General features: G+C 40.7%; 1 protein-coding gene across 8 annotated transcripts; it reads left to right on the forward strand.

Annotated features, from left to right (window-relative positions):
* The first annotated feature begins 1,658 nt into the window (after positions 1-1,658).
* Positions 1,659-17,112, forward strand: ppfibp2a (PPFIA binding protein 2a). Of its 8 annotated transcripts, none has more exons than XM_072464551.1 (23): positions 1,659-1,874; positions 4,749-4,835; positions 5,537-5,650; positions 6,844-6,975; positions 8,338-8,607; positions 9,237-9,329; positions 10,249-10,354; positions 10,618-10,650; positions 11,028-11,089; positions 12,077-12,152; positions 12,590-12,699; positions 12,774-12,841; positions 13,267-13,324; positions 13,394-13,502; positions 14,144-14,270; positions 14,463-14,591; positions 15,125-15,275; positions 15,350-15,461; positions 15,649-15,737; positions 15,828-15,950; positions 16,026-16,151; positions 16,216-16,404; positions 16,483-17,112. In XM_072464551.1, the coding sequence occupies exons 1-23, from the start codon at positions 1,674-1,676 to the stop codon at positions 16,669-16,671; spliced, it is 2,754 nt and encodes a 917-aa protein (XP_072320652.1). In that variant the 5' UTR covers positions 1,659-1,673; the 3' UTR covers positions 16,672-17,112. The 8 variants fall into 8 exon arrangements, with proteins under 8 accessions (XP_072320652.1, XP_072320655.1, XP_072320656.1 ...); XM_072464552.1 differs by lacking the exon at positions 1,659-1,874 and adding an exon at positions 2,316-2,775; XM_072464554.1 differs by lacking the exon at positions 8,338-8,607.
* Positions 17,113-17,590: the final 478 nt, after the last annotated feature.

Genomic DNA, 17,590 nt, shown 5'->3' on the forward strand with positions numbered 1-17,590 from the left:
AGAACATGTGTCAAGACATTTGAATAATACTGCTCTTTACAGTAAACCTTTCTAATTTACTACCATTTCATTTTAATTTTAAGATTACAATTAAAGTGAAGTAATGGTTGAATGTGTTTTGGAACAGAACACATGAGGTGCAGACCACCACACTGCTCATGGCCCAGCGTTCTCTCGGCAGCCAATGGAGGAAAACCTTCCATCCTTGAAATGGATGGAATTATTGACATTAAGATGTTTTGATACATGTCAAAAGGTAAGCCAAAAATATACACAAATTGCAACACAATCAGGAAACTGCTGACAATGGGTCTGTCGCCGCATAATGAGAGGAGACTTTAGAGCCAGAAGCCACATTCAGGAGGTAGTTTAGAGGGAAGTCGCTGCAGTGTCAGGACAGACACTACAGTCACTGTGAGAGCAACATGAGAGCAGGGATCAAGGACTTACACTTCATCAAATCCTTGTGTCACTGACCTGGATTTAAGTGCAGTTTTATAAGTTTGGTTGACATGGCATCAAATGCCAGTCACATGTTGCAGGCAGCATTGGTGCAAATGGAGGACATCATTGCAGGTAAGCTTTTGAATACACTTTAACGTGCTTATCACAGGTTTGAATGTTTTTCAATGTATTACGTTATTTTGTGTAATAATAAATTGGGTCAATATTTATCAAAGTATTACTATTTATCATAGTTAATTGGTCAGTGTCAGTTTGTGAAAACATTATTTTGGGGGGGAATGTTTAGGACTTAAAAGGAATCCCTCTGTTTCTGTCATAGATGCACAACATTAACAAGAATTTATGAAAATATATTACTATCTAATACTATATACTATTGCCCTTGGTTGCTAGGTAACAGTTATTGGATTACCTGTATGTATGTGGTCCAACCAGGAAGTAAAAGTAAACTTCATCAAAGTTGTCAGACGTAAGAAGACTAAGATCTTTAGCAACAACTTAAATATAATTATGTTGACTATGTTTTCTTATCCACATGCTGTCAAATCACATATGATACGGTCATGATACTTACAAGGAGGCTAAAATGAGTGCAGCATAACATTAATAACACTTCACATTACCTTCAATGTTTCATTTGATATGTTTTTATTACCTGAATTGACTCACTCACTCACTAAAAACACAACGTACTCTTGTATTTCATATAAACAACTTTTAGAGACCTTTTCTAACTATGGTGGCACATTTTACAGAGCTGCTTGCATCAATCACACCTTTGCACTAATAGTTTGAACAGGTCAAATGACTTCAACATAACAACACCAGAAATAGCCTTCAAACAAGCATGCAAGTTACAAAACCATTAAAACTGTACCAGGCTTTGCAAAGCACGTGCCACCATAGCACGCATAGTTTGTCCATTGTCATCTTGCTGTAATTTCATGTAACAAGTAGTTGTTACATGAAGGACCGTAAAAGGACCGTTAAATATTCCAGTCATTTCTGGCATGCAAAAGCACAAAAGCAGAGGTAAAATATATTTCCTTGTCACGCCAAAACAAAACAAACATTAAGACCTTAAACAACACCAGTGATTTTGCAGTAGGCCTATAATTTGCTTCTAGTGCAATTACCACGCAAAGTCAGAGTTAACAATATAAGTTTATCCCCTTCCAGGCAAATCCCATACAAATGATGTGGTCTTAATGCATGTGGAGTCGGTGGATTACCAGTGTGACTGCGCACAGTTCAATCCAGCAACTGCGGACCTTAGCCTTAAAGCATTACAGCTGACCGAGACTCTCTGGGCAGCGCTGGAGGGCCGGGATCTGGACCAAGCCCCTCTTCAGAATCGAGTATCCCCTAAAGCTGCAGATGTGATCTTAAAATGGCTGGAGCGCGGCGAGGTGAGTGACATGTTTAATCCACATCAGTCAAGTTAGTCCTCCGGCTTGAATTGTATTGTGCATAGGTGAATTCTTGGGTGCCATTGTTAAACTAAAGTCCACAGGTTTCATCTGTTGCAATGAAGTGCCGTCTTTGATCACGAACATCTGGACTGCCCTTTCCTGTCTAGTGTGCTGGAAGTTGGATCTAGTAACGGCGAGCTGTAATGAGATCCAGAGCTCCCTTCTAGCGCCTACCACTTTGTGTTTGACCTCTCCTTTCTTCCAAAAACATTCCAAATGTGTTTATTTGCTCTGTCCCCAACTCACATCCAATGCGTTATGCTTTCTCTGGTATTGATTGATCAGATATCTAAACTTGTTTGTGCACCCTCCTCTAGGCTTGCGTCACTTTTATTGACTTTTTGCCCTGGACCACATCTGACAAGCATGTGCTGCACTGGAAAGTTCTCCTTCCTTTGTGCCCCTTTAGAAAAAAAAACACTAAAACTGAAACTAAGCTTTTTAGAGTCTTCAGTGTGGACGGAGAGGCACTTGAGATAGCGGCTGCAGGGGACAGCCAGGGGAGGATGTGAGCTTATTAGATGCAGCATTGGAGAAATTTGTGGTAGAAAAGGGAGGGGGAGTGGTAGAAAGAGGTACAAGAAGAGAAGCTGAAAGGGAAGAGAGCCAACTGGCAGCATGAAGTTATTTAGTTGAAAAAAGTCTCAATCTGTAAGACTCCAGAGCACAGCAAGTTCTACTGGCGACATGGAAGTTTTGTAAGAATAGCAGCGTTCACAGCACCACCAAAAGCCACTGTTGCATCTAGCTTTGGTCGAAATTTGCTTTAAGTTTGCAATGGACTGGCAGAATGGAGTACAATATTGATTTCTACAGACATTTTTCTTGGCTCAGAAAGGTAAGACTTTGCTCCCTCAGTTACTTTTACGTTCCTGAATGCAACTTGATGAGTAACTTGGGAGAAAGCTGAGACTGCATCTGAAGAACATGTGCTTTTGTTTGTCAATTGAGAAAGTGGAATGTACTGGTGCAGGCAAGAGAAATGCAAGCACAAAGTCAACTTAATGATCCTAAAGTTACTTGTACCATACTGGGCAATAGCTTTGACTGTTCAGTGATGAAGTAATGTGCTAAATATATACTTATGTTGAGTATTTTTATTTCCATGAGATTTTGTGGTTCAAATGCATTTACCCTGTAACTTGAATATGTTTAATCTGAATTATACTACAAAACTGAGTACTTTTAACCCACACAACTGCAGAAAGTTTGACCATTTCAGTTCTGTCCTTGCTGACATGATGCATAATAAATCTTATTAATGCCCCAGAGACCACCCAGACCTACCATATATGTCTCAAGATAAACATATACACACAGTTCTGGTGAGATCATTTCCTACAGAGACCATGAGTCTTGAGACAATGCATACCATCACTGTGCCATTAAGAAGACATTAGCTCTCCTCCACTGAGCTGCAGTTGGTAAAGACTGCACTGCTACTAATGCATCCACTAAAAGGATTCATCAGAAACAAAGAACTGCAAGCAAAACGATTCAAAGAACAAAGTCCTCACATCTTGGCTTGTGGCTAATGCATGTGTATGTTTGCCCACACACACATTGAACTACGACGCAGAGAAACCATAAAACATTTTATTGGTGGTGTTTTTAAGGGGCTGCAGACCTCTTTAGAAAGGGCAGCTGTGGTTGGATGCATAAACCAACCATGACAGAGGAGGCACAAAGGAAAATAACTTTTTACTATTTACTCTGGTACATCTCAACATAAATATTCAGGATAGTGTCGTTTTAAATCAATAATTCAGCAATGCAACTATAGAGTTAGAAAATGCATTACTACTTGGCCGTGTTTTTGCAGTTTGTTGTGTTGTATTTTAGATAAAATACAGGAGTGTACAAAAGCACTTGAGAATGTAAGTGTGTCAGGGAATTTATTGTATTTTCTTTTCCAGTTAGTTTGATTGAACAAATATTTGAAACAGAAACCATATCTTCAAAATGATAAAAGATAGTGACTTGGCGTTTGCCGGCCCTGAATCTCTGCACGTTCAGCTGCTCACTCCAGGGGCATTGTCACAGGGCAAAGTCTGGACATTCATGGAAAACGTCGCTCCAATAATATGTCATATTGCTGTTATAATATCTATAATTGTCCTTATATTTGCCAGATGTTTGGTATGAAAGTAGACTAGTTAGAAATGAGTCCGTCCATCTTGCTTTGTCTGATTACTAACCTATTACAGCCAGGGCAAGAGCCAAAGAGGGTGCGTCCTAAACTAATCAGCCGCTCTCTTCCATTAAAGTCAGGTCAGGTCTGAGGAAGAGAATTTACTTTGGTGGCAAAATTGCCCAAAAAGTTGCTAAAAAAGAAAAAATACTCTGAATAGTGAATGTGCAAAATAATAATTCAATCATAATTCAGTGTTTTCTATCTATATAAGATGGAGATGACTTAATTGACAACAGAGGCAGACGGTAATATAATTTTATCTGTATAAGTCTGTCAATAGATATATGTTTTTGTTTACATCTTTTTGTACTACGACCTTTGGTGATATGACTTTACAGCATGTCAAATATTATGAAAATTAAATGTATCTTGAAAAACTAGGAAAGTATTATAAGCATAAAATCTAAAATAAAATTAGAAGGAAATAATGCCCCCAAAGGATTAACTTATATATTGAAATGCTTTCATCAGGAAAATCAATGGTAGCAAGAATTCTATATCTGAAAATCATGAATAAAATAAGAGGCCTGACAAAGAAGACCAGATTGTGTAACCACTGAGAGGAAATAACCCAGCGACAAACTAACTACATTACTAATGATTTTGGTGACCTGCAGGTGAACCTCCAACCAGCTGGCAGTGCTGAGTCTTACCAGGAGCGCTTGTCCCGCCTCGAAGGAGACAAAGAGTCCCTCATACTGCAGGTGAGATTACTTGCTCTGTTTGTTTTTGGTGCGTATAACATTTTCAAGCGTTAACCCCAGAGGCTGTGATCCTTTATACAAGTTTCACAGCTTTAACACTGGCAGAGCTTTCTGTAAGATTGTAAACAGAGAACATATCACATTACTCACCGGTGTGGAGAGACAAGAGCCAAAGGGCAAAGGTATACTGGAGTGTTGAGGCTTTCGCAATCTCTTTTCCCTTACATGGGTGAAGCAATAGTAAAAAAGTAGGTTTGGTAAAGCTTACAACACCTGATTGTCCTGTTTTGTATAGTAGGTGTGAATATAGGCTCATTGAACTGGTCAGACTGTGGCTGCCTAGGCTTGTTGTTCTGTACATCACATGTGTGTAAAGCGGTGTGTGTATTCATTCCATTTCAACTAGAGCTTCTTTTCTCACAATTGCCACGCCCATCATATGAACAACAGTTTATAGATAGTATGCAACCAAAACAGTAACACAATGGATTAGATATAGCAGCTAGTTTGGTCATTAAACTGTATTCATTTCCCATAATACTGCAATAGATATTCATCTACACCACATATAATAATAATCACAGGTCCCCAGTGCATGGAAGTTAGAAACAGTTCCACTTGCATCTGTTTTTTTTTCTCTTGTGTTATCATTATCATTATTTTGTCTTCTGATGTATTTATTGACGTGTGTGTCCGTTCAGGTGAGTGTGCTGACTGACCAGGTGGAGGCGCAGGGGGTGAAGATAAGTGACTTGGAGAATTCGTTGGAGGAACACCAGCTGAAGCTCAACTCCACTGAGGAGATGCTACAGCAGGTACAGGCGCCGGCACATTGTCATCACACACTCAAAAAGGAAATGATCCTCACTTTTATTTGTATTGTCCAATAAACCACAAGCTCAAGGTCTTATCCTTTAATACCATTCGTCTGCAAGTCCCGCCTTCCCTCGTAGGCTTATACTAGGATGACTTTAGCTCTCCCGTGGGAAGAAATTCCTCGCAGGGATTCCAATATATCTCTCTGAAGATTGCCTTGACAACCCAAATATTTAGAGCCGGCCGTCTCATTCCAGGACCGTGTCTCATAGCGCTGGGCTGGTGTGCGCGAGGCCAAACTGCTCCACTCTGTCTGGGCAGGTGATTACAGCGAAACCAACAAACCACACCTCCAAGTCCCTCCATGCGCAAATACACACACACACACACACACACACACACACATACAGTTCATGTGTGGGACTCTAGCGCAGCTCTAGAGAAGCAGAGACTTAGGAAAACTTCATCAACAACAGACATGGATTTATGGAATTCAATCAACTGACATGGCGGTTGGTGTGTGAAGGTATATGTGAACTTTTCTACTGCTGTGGACAGGAACAGGATGGATTAGGTAACATACTTGTTGCTAACTAAAGACTGGCTGAGCTTATCCAGTTGCTGTAGAATGCGGTGTATGAAAGGGTTTTCTCCAAGACGTGGTCATTATGAGGCTGTGGATTTGAGCAGTAAATCTCTTCCTGATGACAAAGCTCTGTGTTTTCCACGAAGGAGCTGAGAAAGAGAAGTGGATGTTTTCACATATAGTCCACTGCTCTATACTGATTTTGTTAAGTGATTTACCAAATGCTTGACAGATCTGAATGGAGTTATTGATGCTGCTCTTTTTACTCTGGTACAAAAGCCACAAGTCTGAGCGCTGACTGACAATGAAAATGCACCTGTCAGAGTGTTTAAGTGACTTTCTAGGAAGACTTTGAGGGCTGTGCTCCGCGGCTCGCTCCCCGCAGCCGTGTGCTTAGTGCGAGCTGTGAAATAGCATTATAAATAGTGGTCATGCGTTGTGTATATTTAGCCGCTCATAGCAGTGGGTTTGTCTGACAGGACTATCATTACTGAGGCAGACATTTGCAGCCTGCGTTGCCTTTGTTCCGTCATATTTTGCAGGCAGAATATACTTGGGATGTGTTTGTAACCTGCTCCTCATGCCGTGTGTTGTTGTGGATGACAGGAGCTGGTGCACAGGACGTCACTGGAGAAGCAGAAGCTGAGTCTTATGGGGGAGGTGTCCTACCTGAAACTCAAACTGACAGACATGGAGGGAAAACACAGGGACAGCAGCGACAGGCAGCACAAAGCAGAGGTAAGGACAACATCAAGGCATATTTTAATGTTCAAAGTGTGTCATACTGTACTTGTCTTCTAATCTGGTGAAGTTATGCGATAGTATATTAATGATAACGCCTAAAATGATACACCACAATTTAACAGCAAAAACATCAAAGACACACAACACCAGTGCCAGTGATATTACAGCTGAATAATTTAGGGAAAATACATCGAATTGTGATTTTTCAGATTAGTTTTTAATCTGATAAATGAGTTTAATCAGTCTACATTAGTTACACATTAACGTTTGAGAAAGAAATGCTAAATGTAAACTGTGAAATTAAGAGTCCCATGCATTAATAACATGTTTGTTGCAGTTTAATTTAATTTGATTCATTGATATTGATATTTTAAATGTATTTTGTTCTTTTTGTATTGGTTATTGGTTGGCTTTAATCTTGAAGGTACTGCTAATTTCCAGTCCATGAACACTTTCTGAGGCTTAGAGTAAATGCCGCTCGATTCGATCTAGACTGAAAAAAAAAACAGGTTTCCTATGTTGCTGTTTCAAATTGAATCAACTATTAGAACACTATTATATTACCAGTGCACATCCTGCAGCGACCATATGAAATGGAGAGACCGGGGAACTGGGCAGTGCACTGTAATAGTCACTCTGAAAACAGTGTCGGTCAAAGAGCCTTTGTGCCGATGTCTGAGGGAGCGTTAGAGTGACATGAAGGAAGCTAGACACATTTGAATGTGTTTTGGACATAATAAAGGGAAAAATATTTCCCACTTACATAAAAAGTAAATCTTGAATAATTTGCAATAACTACACTTTCATCCCCCACATGCTCCCTGTGCCACCCATTCAAAGCCACAAGTGCCACAGTTAAATTTAGACCCAAAAGCCGTGCATATCGCCTGTCACATCCTCTGTTCAGGAGTCGGACTAGACTTCCACTGTGCACAGGCCAAGCATAACTCAGATGCTGTTTACACTTTTTTCCCTGCATTGGCATTTCTCAAATCCTTAACCACAGAAAATATTAGCAGGCCATTTGCTGTGGAACTTTAAAAGCCATTTATGTATTTTACAGGTCAATAATATTTATCATCATCTGACCTTTTCTTGGAAACACCAAAACACTCAACTATTATTTCTGGCCAACTCATTATCTAACCAGAGGAAAACGTATCCCTTTGCACTCCATTTGCACCAGAATTTGATGAGATATTTATACTTTCTGTGCAAGTCGGAAAAGGCTGGGTAAATGTGCTATGAGGACAGTCAAGTCAAATTTAACAGAACTGTGTATACTATTCTTGTTCAGTTTCCGTTCACTCTGCACATTTATTTTTCTTCCCCTCTCTCTCTCACTGACTCTTCCAGAGCGTTGTGAATTTTATTAGTGAGCTGCAGGAGCAGATGTGTAGATTTCAGAAGGAAATAAATAACAAGATCCAGGAGAAAAAAGCTCAAGAGTTTCCAGTCAGCAGCTCTCCTGAAGGGCCCGGAGTGGGTCAGAGTCCACACATGGGACCATCCCGGGAGAGGACCCCTGGACAGAGGCGCAGATCGGAGGGGGAGCGGAGGTCCCATGCCCCTGTGGGACAGGGTAGTCCCCTAATGCAGCAGCAGTGCCACTGTGGAGGACAAAGTGTAGGCATTGCATGCAGTGTGGCGGGCGGAATGAGCGTTTGGTGCTTGGGGCTTTCTTAGAAGAAGGTTGTGTTGTGGAATCTAAAATCTGGTGGTTTGGGTTTGAACTTTATACATTTTTAAAATCTGAATTTCTGTAACCATGACTAACCCAAAGGTTACACCATGTATGCATGTTAGGACTGAGGTAAATTCTATTCAGAAGAAACTAAACATTTTCTTTTTTTCACCCCCTGATGGACTCATCATCATAATATAGTGAATTGTGACATATTTATTACAGTCTAACAATGGCATGCAGAGCTATAGATATATTGTTGTGTTTGAAGAGCTAGCCCAGGTCCCTAAAGTGCAGCTTACTTCACTAAAGCTGGTGCTTCTCAATGGGTCTGATTATAGAGCACAAACTACAACCTTTGTGCCAATTGTATGTTGAAACCTGTTTCACAATCATGTCCCACAAATTGAGAACCACTGCTTTAAGAACACAAATGTTACTTTGAAACTTCATGCATTCGGTTATTGGGAATGCATGGATTGAATCATGCTAACAGTGGCTTGGTGCTGGTGTCCCATGGGGTTTAAGTTGATCTAAATACCTTTTACAATGCTATTGTTTTGTCTCATAGGGATTACTGAAGGAGCTGAAGATATTGAAAGACAAAGTCGAGCACCTGGAGGAGCAGAAGTTACATTATGAAAAGAAACTTAAAGCCACCAAGGTAAATCCAGAGGTTAAGTTCACAATGTCTAGACTTTGTTCCCCCCTAACTTGTCTGTTTCCTCACTGCTGTCCAATCTGATGTTCCAGAAACTTAAGTGAGTCATTCTCTTCTAATAGTACCTTCAAATCCCCAGACACTTTCACACAGTCTAAAAGAAAAAAGTATAATTATGATGTAGTTGTCCAGTTGGTTCAGCTGTGTCGTTTGGCTTGACATCAGCCTGCATTAGCGTAGATTTTTTATTTTAGTCTCTGCTCTCCAGCTATTTTTCAACAGCCTGTATTTAACGACTTAGCTGAGACTTGCTTGTCATATAAAGAACCCATTTTCCGTGTGTTAAAATAATCGACTTCAATTACCTGAGTGCTTAGTGGTTTGTTGTGCATGACGTGTGTGTCATACCTGTGTGATTGCACTCAGACTGTGCAATCAGTTTGTTATTTGAAATGTTGTACACATTGTATATTATGATGATTATGAGTTATGTGTAAAGGTAAACCTGTATGAGCAAAACTCTTTTGATCTTATGGGGACCAGTTTCTATTAGCATAAAGTCCTTCATCCAAAAATGGACCCTGGTCATTACTGACCTTTCACCCAAACCTTGATGTCAAACTATTATTATTGGATTTAGTTCAGTAACATTTGGATATTAAACCCAGAAAATAATTAAGGAATAATAATAGAAATAAAATGTGGTCAGAGACATCTTTGTTGTTATTTCATACAAAACGGAGAGTTCTACTTTGGCTCCCACATTTTCTGGTTTCAGAAAAGTATGTCACAGTTGAAACTTGTGACATACTTTCACTTGAATCAAACCAGTTTAGTTGTTTGCTAGATAATCCAGAGTTTCCATTGGAGACATGTACAGACACATGCTGGTTTCCCTTTGTGACTGTTTGACTGTCCCCAGGCTGAGATGAGCAGCCTTCAGCAGCTCCTGATCAGTAAGAACTCAGAGATTCAGATCCTGCACACTCAGCTGCTGTCCCGGCCGCCCAACGAGTACGCAGAGAAAGGTGAGAGACTGTGTGCTGTCCTACAACCTCTGCATAAGAAATAGTGACAATTCTAGTCTGGAAACACATCTGATGAGGATCAACTATGGTGAGAAAAAACATGTAGTGGCTAAAAATCACATAAAGGTACTAATATGACAGAGTCACACTGCACCTCAGGCCTTTAACAGCAAGGCCTCAGTCACAGTCAGTTAAATAAGCAACATTTAGTTTCCTTTATTGACTTACGGTATCATGAAATGTCTCTTTACATTTTGTCCCAGAGAACCTGTACAGGAAGAGGCTGAGCACCAAACGTAAGCCCAAGTGAAACATGGAGGCTGCTTTGTCATGTGTTATATGGAAATGTGGCTCTTTTCATGTTATTTGTTGATTCTTCTTTGGGAAGCAGGATTTCTACTTTGTCTTCTATTTTGGTAAAACTAAGCATAACTCCTACAGCCAATTTTCATAAAGTCTGTGTGCTCAGCAGTTACACTCTGTTATTCTCCTCGCAAACGCTAATGCCAAAAGATTTTGGGCTTGTGGCCAGGTCTATGTTTGGTGCAAAACTGGGATGGGTGTTCACTGCAAATGCAGTGTCACTTCGGTGAGGAATGTTTACAACTTTTGCCTGCTCTAATTTACAAAACTATTGTGAATGAGACTTACCCCAGTAACTGTTTTTATTTAGATCTGGAGCTGCAGAAGCTGAGAGGGGGAATGAAAACACTCATAGTTGCAAATGAGGAAAAGGTAAGATTTAAATGTTATATATTTTCGGAAATGATTGAAGTTCAAAGCTGTTGATAGGCATTAAACAAATATTCCAGACAACAAGGAAGTCTTAAAATATGAACAATATATTACTCAGAAGCATACATTTCATTTTATGATAACATTCACCCTTCTGTCCTGGGCAGACTGATAAGCATGAAATGATCAGAGAGCTCAGAGACACAACAAAATACAAATGACACCAAAGAGATTTTGTGCCCCAAATATGGAGTAAACAATACAATTTAACAAGGACAAAACCAGATCCAAGCAACAACTCTGGTTTGATGTGGACTGCACTAAACCAGGACTAAGCAAACCTTTTTTTTTGTTTTAAACCTAGACCAAACAATGGTGAACATTTCAAAACCCTAACCCTCTACAAATTACACTTATACTTACAAAATGAGTGCAGCATTCACTTCACCAAACTGATCGGCACCAGTCTGAAAAGCACACTGTTAAAAATGTTTTCGTTCATTTGGACAATTGAAGGATAATAGACACTAACTGCTCCAGCGTCACGGCACCACCCTCTGCAGTCTGAGCAGCACAGAGGGTCTTTTGTGTCCAGTGCAGTGAAGACAGATGAGGTGGACCCGCATGTGGCTCCTTACCAAAGACGCACACCCAGAGACCAGAAGCCACACTGTAAGCGGGCCCCGCACTGCCAGGCCTAATTTTGGAGCATGCTGCGTTTAAAAGAACCATGTTAGAGCAGTCACAGGCACCACTTCAAAACACACACATGCTCACAGCAGCTGGTCGCCACAACTGAGATTCAGGCCGGGCCCAAGTCAAGCCCTCGCCTCCGCTTTGATGTGAGAGCCATATGGTGAGGGGGGAGCCGCTCACATGACTGATTATTGGGATGTAATAGAGCGAAGGAAGGAGTCCAAGTGTGTAGTTTTAACCTTAGATAAACATCCAAATTGGTTTTACTGACCTTCACCTCATAATGTGCAGGACCGGCGCATTGAAGAGCTCACTCTGCTGCTGAACCAGTGCAAGTTCAGAGAGACACCTCACTCCACAAGACAAGGTACTTTACAGGCATGCTCTTAAAACCATACATTATTTAAACAGTGTAGTGAGCAGGGATTACTAAAAGCCCATCTTAAGTAATGTGCACCACAACATGTGATCTATTACTCAAATTATCTTTTACTGGATTGCAATTTGACGTATGGACTGTATGTCATGTATGTTATATGCAAAAGGCTAATATTTAATTGTATATTGTTCAGATCTCTAGATGTTTTTTTTTTCTTCTTTATGTTTTTTTTTGTATTGCTGCCAAAGTCAAAAGCAGCTAAATTGGGATTGTTGTTTGAGAATACATTTTATTTTACTTTGATTCCCACCGCTATTCTCCAGCAGGGTGTCATTAGTCAATAAAACAAATAACTGGTTCATCATTTAATTTTTCTGCGTTTAGTCTTTCTGCTGTGTTTACCACTGTGTTTCTTTTGGCCACAGCTCCACCTGCAGTTCGTTCATCTCTAAATGGAAGGTCGTCGTCAATCAGCAGTGAAGAAGAGAGGAACGCTGATTTAGTCAGTGTGCACTCCGAGGACCTCAAATCAGAAGTGTGTGAAGAGATTATCATCAGTTAGATTGTAAAAACGTTTCTAAAATATGTTTTCAACCATTGTGATTGCAGGTTTCCACAAACAGTTCAACTTCTCAACAGATATCACTTGGGTCAATGCACAAAGACGACGTGAGCAAGTAAGAACACTTTCCAAAATAAAACTGAATCATCTGGATGTGATTTGAAGAAGGTTATTAAAACATCACTGGCTTTTGCACTAATAATGTCACAATAGAGGAAGAGCGTTACAGAATGTTTGGCAAACTCTGGAACGCTATTGAACAATAATGGATCAAAATACTTATGAAATCCAATCTAATAACAGACTAGGCTTAAAGTGTGAAGAGAAACGGTTGTGGATGTTGTAAAAATGTCACTTAGGTCTGTATATTGTATAATGTATTTACAGTGAGACATTCATTATTGTTCTTATTGATTGAAAGTTGTGTAAAATGGCACACTTTACTTGTGTTATTAGACATTTTCAGTTAAGAAATAGTGAATGCCACAAATATGTATGAAGAATGTATGAATAATGTGGCCCACTATTCTCATTTCACAGAACAGAACCAGTACCCTCATCATCGTGCAGCACAAATGGATCCACAACTTCACAAAAAGTATGTACAAAAAGCTTGCACGCGCGCTTAAGGAAACACCATCTTGAATGTGTTCTTTCTGTTGTCTAGTCAGTTCAGAGCGACAGCCAGAACAAGATGGAGGCCAACAGCACGGAGAGCAGCAGCAGTGACCTCCAGAAGTCTCCAGATGGGAGCGTGGACGAAGACCGTGTCCAAAGTGAGTCCCAGACGTGAACCTCATCGTGACACGAGGGCTCCTTCTCACTAACAAACCCTCTCATCCATTGCACTTTTTTGTGGGGCAGTTCTGACGCTAGTTTTGGAGCAATGCCTGGCCTCCTCTGACTTGAAGACCGCTGTGTCTTTGATCTCGGCTAATTGCAGAGAGCCAGACAGAGCGGGGGGAATCATGGGATGGCAAACACACCCTCTCTCTCTCTCTCAGCTGTGATTGACCACACTCTTCCAAACCACACCCAAGCTCAATTTAACTGACCAGCCTTACCTCAAAGTCCCTCCCTGTGTTCTAGGTTAACTCGTGCAGCAGAGAGGCCGTGGCTTTGATCTTAAAAATATACATGAAAAAACACAGCTGGAAGACGGTTTATCCATGTAATACCGTTAATAAAAACATATATAGCTTGTCTGGTTTAATCCTGCTTTGCCTAATGGAAAACAACAGGGACATTTAAACTTGTTTCCGTGTCTTTTGAAGATGTTCTGGCTGTATAAAAGGACATAACACATTTAAAGACAAGAGTAGTAGACAATGGGTACTTGGCTCTGATCTGTACCGACTGTGTTGTCAAATGTATAAAGATTGTGTTCTACATAAATGTATTTCTCTGTTTGCTACAGAAAAGACAGAAAAGGCAGATGAAAGCCTCTCGGTTCATTCTGGGACCAGCTCTCAAACCGGCCATCGAACTGTGGGTTCACAAGAGTACATGAAAAATAACAGAAGCTTCAAGCGATTTTGGGGGAAGTAAGTCTCTTAGAAAGATTGTTTTTTGTTGCTTTTGTCACATTTCTGACTTTAACAATAAGCAGGACAACATTGTAACCGTGTATTATACTGATTAGGAAAATACATTTACATTTACACACAAAGGATTTCATGATTAATGTGTAATTTACTGGCACACAATAAGAATGTCATATTTTCTCGCCTACTCAGACTGCGTAGGACTCAGTCTGGAGGGTTTCAGGCTGGAGACTCGGAGCTGAGTGTGTTCCAAAGAGGAGGACTGAGATCCACTGCAGGACCTCGACTGACCCGCACCCCAGAGTCACCGGACTATCCACGGTACAAACCATTTCACCAAAACCAAGCCATGACCCACTAAAACACACTAATAGTCCAATGAGGTTTAGTATGTGTTTGTTTAGTATTTAGTATTTTTTTCAGACCAGAGTTTGTTTGTTTACCTGACAGTTTCGACCGATCACTCGTAATCGTCATCACGCGTCTTGTCAGCTGACGTACACATGTTTTGGTGCTGTTTTCCTACCGGCACAGGCAGGACAACAGCGCCATCTGCAGTTCGACTTCTTTAGGACAGTATGCCGAGTGCGGGAGAGTAAAAAGGCCCCCTCGTCACGGTTTACAGTCCCGTGGGCACGTTTCCCTATTTCAATTGCCTCCTTAATCCAGCGACGATTCTCTTGTCTTCGGTGCCAAATGATGTTAGCCCCGCCCCAGTCCATAATGTGTTTATTTCTTTTACAATGATCAGAAATGGCTGATTTGAGTGAGCAGTCGATACTGTCAGGTAAAGAAACAAACTCTGGTAGAGATAAATAATAAATCACACTAACATCACTGTCTCCCGTCCTCAGTGACATGAGCACTCCGTTCGGCCAGTGGAGCCGGGAGCAGGTGTGCAGCTGGCTGGAAGACTCTGGACTGGGACACTACCTCAACCTCTCCAGGCAGTGGGTTGAAAACGGGCAGACACTGCTCTCCGCAACACCACAAGACTTTGAGAAGGCAAGATTCACTAAAACTGTGACTTTAAAAAGGTATGACACATTATTTTATTAACGCAATTCTTCTTTTCTCAGGAGATGGGAATGAAAAACCCACTTCATCGGAAGAAACTGCAGCTGGCTTTGAATGCATTTAGCACGAAAACAATCGAAAAGTCATCAGAGCTGGATCACATTTGGGTCACACGTAAGAGGATTTATACTGAGTTTACTTTTACTTGTGAAAATGTAGCTTGAAGCGAGTTAAGCAGTTTTCTGACATTCATTCCACAGCAATAAAAGCTTTATCAACATACCTTTTTTAACTTGAAAAGACAGACATGTTGTCTTATCAGTGTGTGAGGAATCTCTTGTATGTGATGAATTCTTCTCAGGCTGGCTGGATGACATTGGATTGCCTCAGTACAAAGACCATTTCCATGAGGCCCGAGTAGATGGTCGAGTGTTGCAGTACCTGACAGTGGTAAGCACTTTTTAGAGACTTAATAACACATGTATCTTAAGCCACAAAAAGTAACTCATTGTATAACTTATGCTATTTTCTGTTCTTCAGAATGACCTTTTAACGCTGAAGGTCACTAGTCAGCTCCATCATCTCAGTATTAAATGTGCCATTCACGTTCTTCATGTCAATAAGTTCAACCCTTTCTGTTTAAGACGACGACCAGGAGAGGAGGTAAAAACATACTGTTGTTAGAGATAGAAAACTAAGGGTAGATTAATAAAATACACCCTTATGTGAATTGTTCAGAAACAGCCTGCTCCGTCAGAGGTGGTGCAGTGGTCCAACCACCGAGTGATGGAGTGGCTTAGAGCTGTAGATCTGGCAGAGTATGCTCCTAATCTCCGAGGCAGTGGGGTCCATGGAGGCCTGATTGTAAGTACATGAGAATATTCTACTGTATTAGTCACATGACTAATGTGTGATTCCTCTTTCACAGATCCTGGAGCCTCGCTTCACTGCAGAGACCCTGGCCCTGCTCCTAAACATCCCTCCTCAGAAGACGCTCCTGCGCAGGCACCTGGCCTCAGCCTTTTCCTCTCTGGTGGGTCCTCAGGCCACACAGGAGAAGAGAGAGTATGGGAACGCAACAGGACATATGCCTCTCACCACAACAGCCAAAGTCAAGGTGACCACTTCAGATGTCTGATATCGTGGTCAGTCAGTGACGCTAAACAATTAAACTTCAACATGTTTCTGTCCGTAGCCTAAAAAGCTGGGCTTCACCCAGTTCAGTCACCTGCGGAAGAGGAAACCGGATGATTCCGTGGAATACATTTGTCCTATAGACACAAGTCCTCTCTTAGTGAACAGATACTCTCGGCCCTCAGCTGACAGAGGAGTCAGCCCCAGCTCAGAGAGAAGAGGGCCCAGCGGGATAAAGCCCTCAGGATGATTTTTACCAATCAGCATCATCAAAAGGACAATCAATGAAATCTGAAAGACATGTTGTTATAGTTGTATTTTGAATGTTATTTTTAGCACTTCAATGTAATTGTTGTACAGGTAAATATTTCAAGGTTGTAATTTAGGGAGAGCGTGAGAGCTCATGATGTGTTTGTTGTGAAGCTCAGTCTCCTATGTACATAGAGATACAAATAGTCCACTGAAATATACAAAACAATGGCCCCATAAAGACAGAATCTAAACTAAACATTGGTTCTAGATGTTGTAACCGTGGCAACAACTATGGTAATTGCATTCCTTAGGATTCCATTAATCTACTTATTTTAAGCTTTAGCTGAACAATTGTAAAAGTACCTTTTGTTTTAATGTAAATTAAATGAGAAAACGCTGCCCCTTTTCCAAATTGTACAAGTAAAAACATGAACAGTGACGCCCGTGGCCTTTTTAGAATAAACTTGCAAATGATACACTCCAGATGCAGCCCATGAACTCAGTATCGCCAAAACTTTGCTGGCCTCTAGTGGACATTAAACATACTATCACATAAACACGTGAGTTCGTTTTATTGACAAACAACACTTTATTTTTTTGGTTGAATAAAGATGGCAACAGACGCTGAGTGGCAGAACAAGTAATTAGCCAATGTCTTAGAGCTGACACTGATGTATCTGTTTTACCCCTTATATTATTCAGGCTATTGCTTCTTAAACGCAAGAAATGACATTGATAGAGAATGCATTTTTAAACAATGCATTATCTATCTAATGCATATCCTCAGTTGTGTAGCTGGATACATTTAGTGTTGCTTTCATCACTCTTCTGTTGTCAGTAACTAGTAACAGTAAACTATACAATCTACCAAAAAAATTCAGAACATATTTAAAAAAGTACTTATTTGAATGTGTGAT

The sequence above is a fragment of the Eucyclogobius newberryi genome, unplaced genomic scaffold, assembly GCF_026437365.1.
Source record: "Eucyclogobius newberryi isolate DKJ021-1_F unplaced genomic scaffold, fEucNew1.0.hap1 SCAF_5, whole genome shotgun sequence".
In the NCBI taxonomy this organism is placed as follows: Eukaryota; Metazoa; Chordata; class Actinopteri; order Gobiiformes; family Gobiidae; genus Eucyclogobius; species Eucyclogobius newberryi.

Coding starts and splice junctions, on each gene's coding strand:
- ppfibp2a (XM_072464551.1), top strand. CDS start 1,674: ATGCATGTGGAGTCGGTGGATTACCAGTGTGACTGCGCACAGTTCAAT. Junction 5,651..6,843: donor CTGAGGAGATGCTACAGCAG/GTACAGGCGCCG, acceptor TGTGGATGACAG/GAGCTGGTGCACAGGACGTC. Junction 10,651..11,027: donor GAAGAGGCTGAGCACCAAAC/GTAAGCCCAAGT, acceptor GTTTTTATTTAG/ATCTGGAGCTGCAGAAGCTG.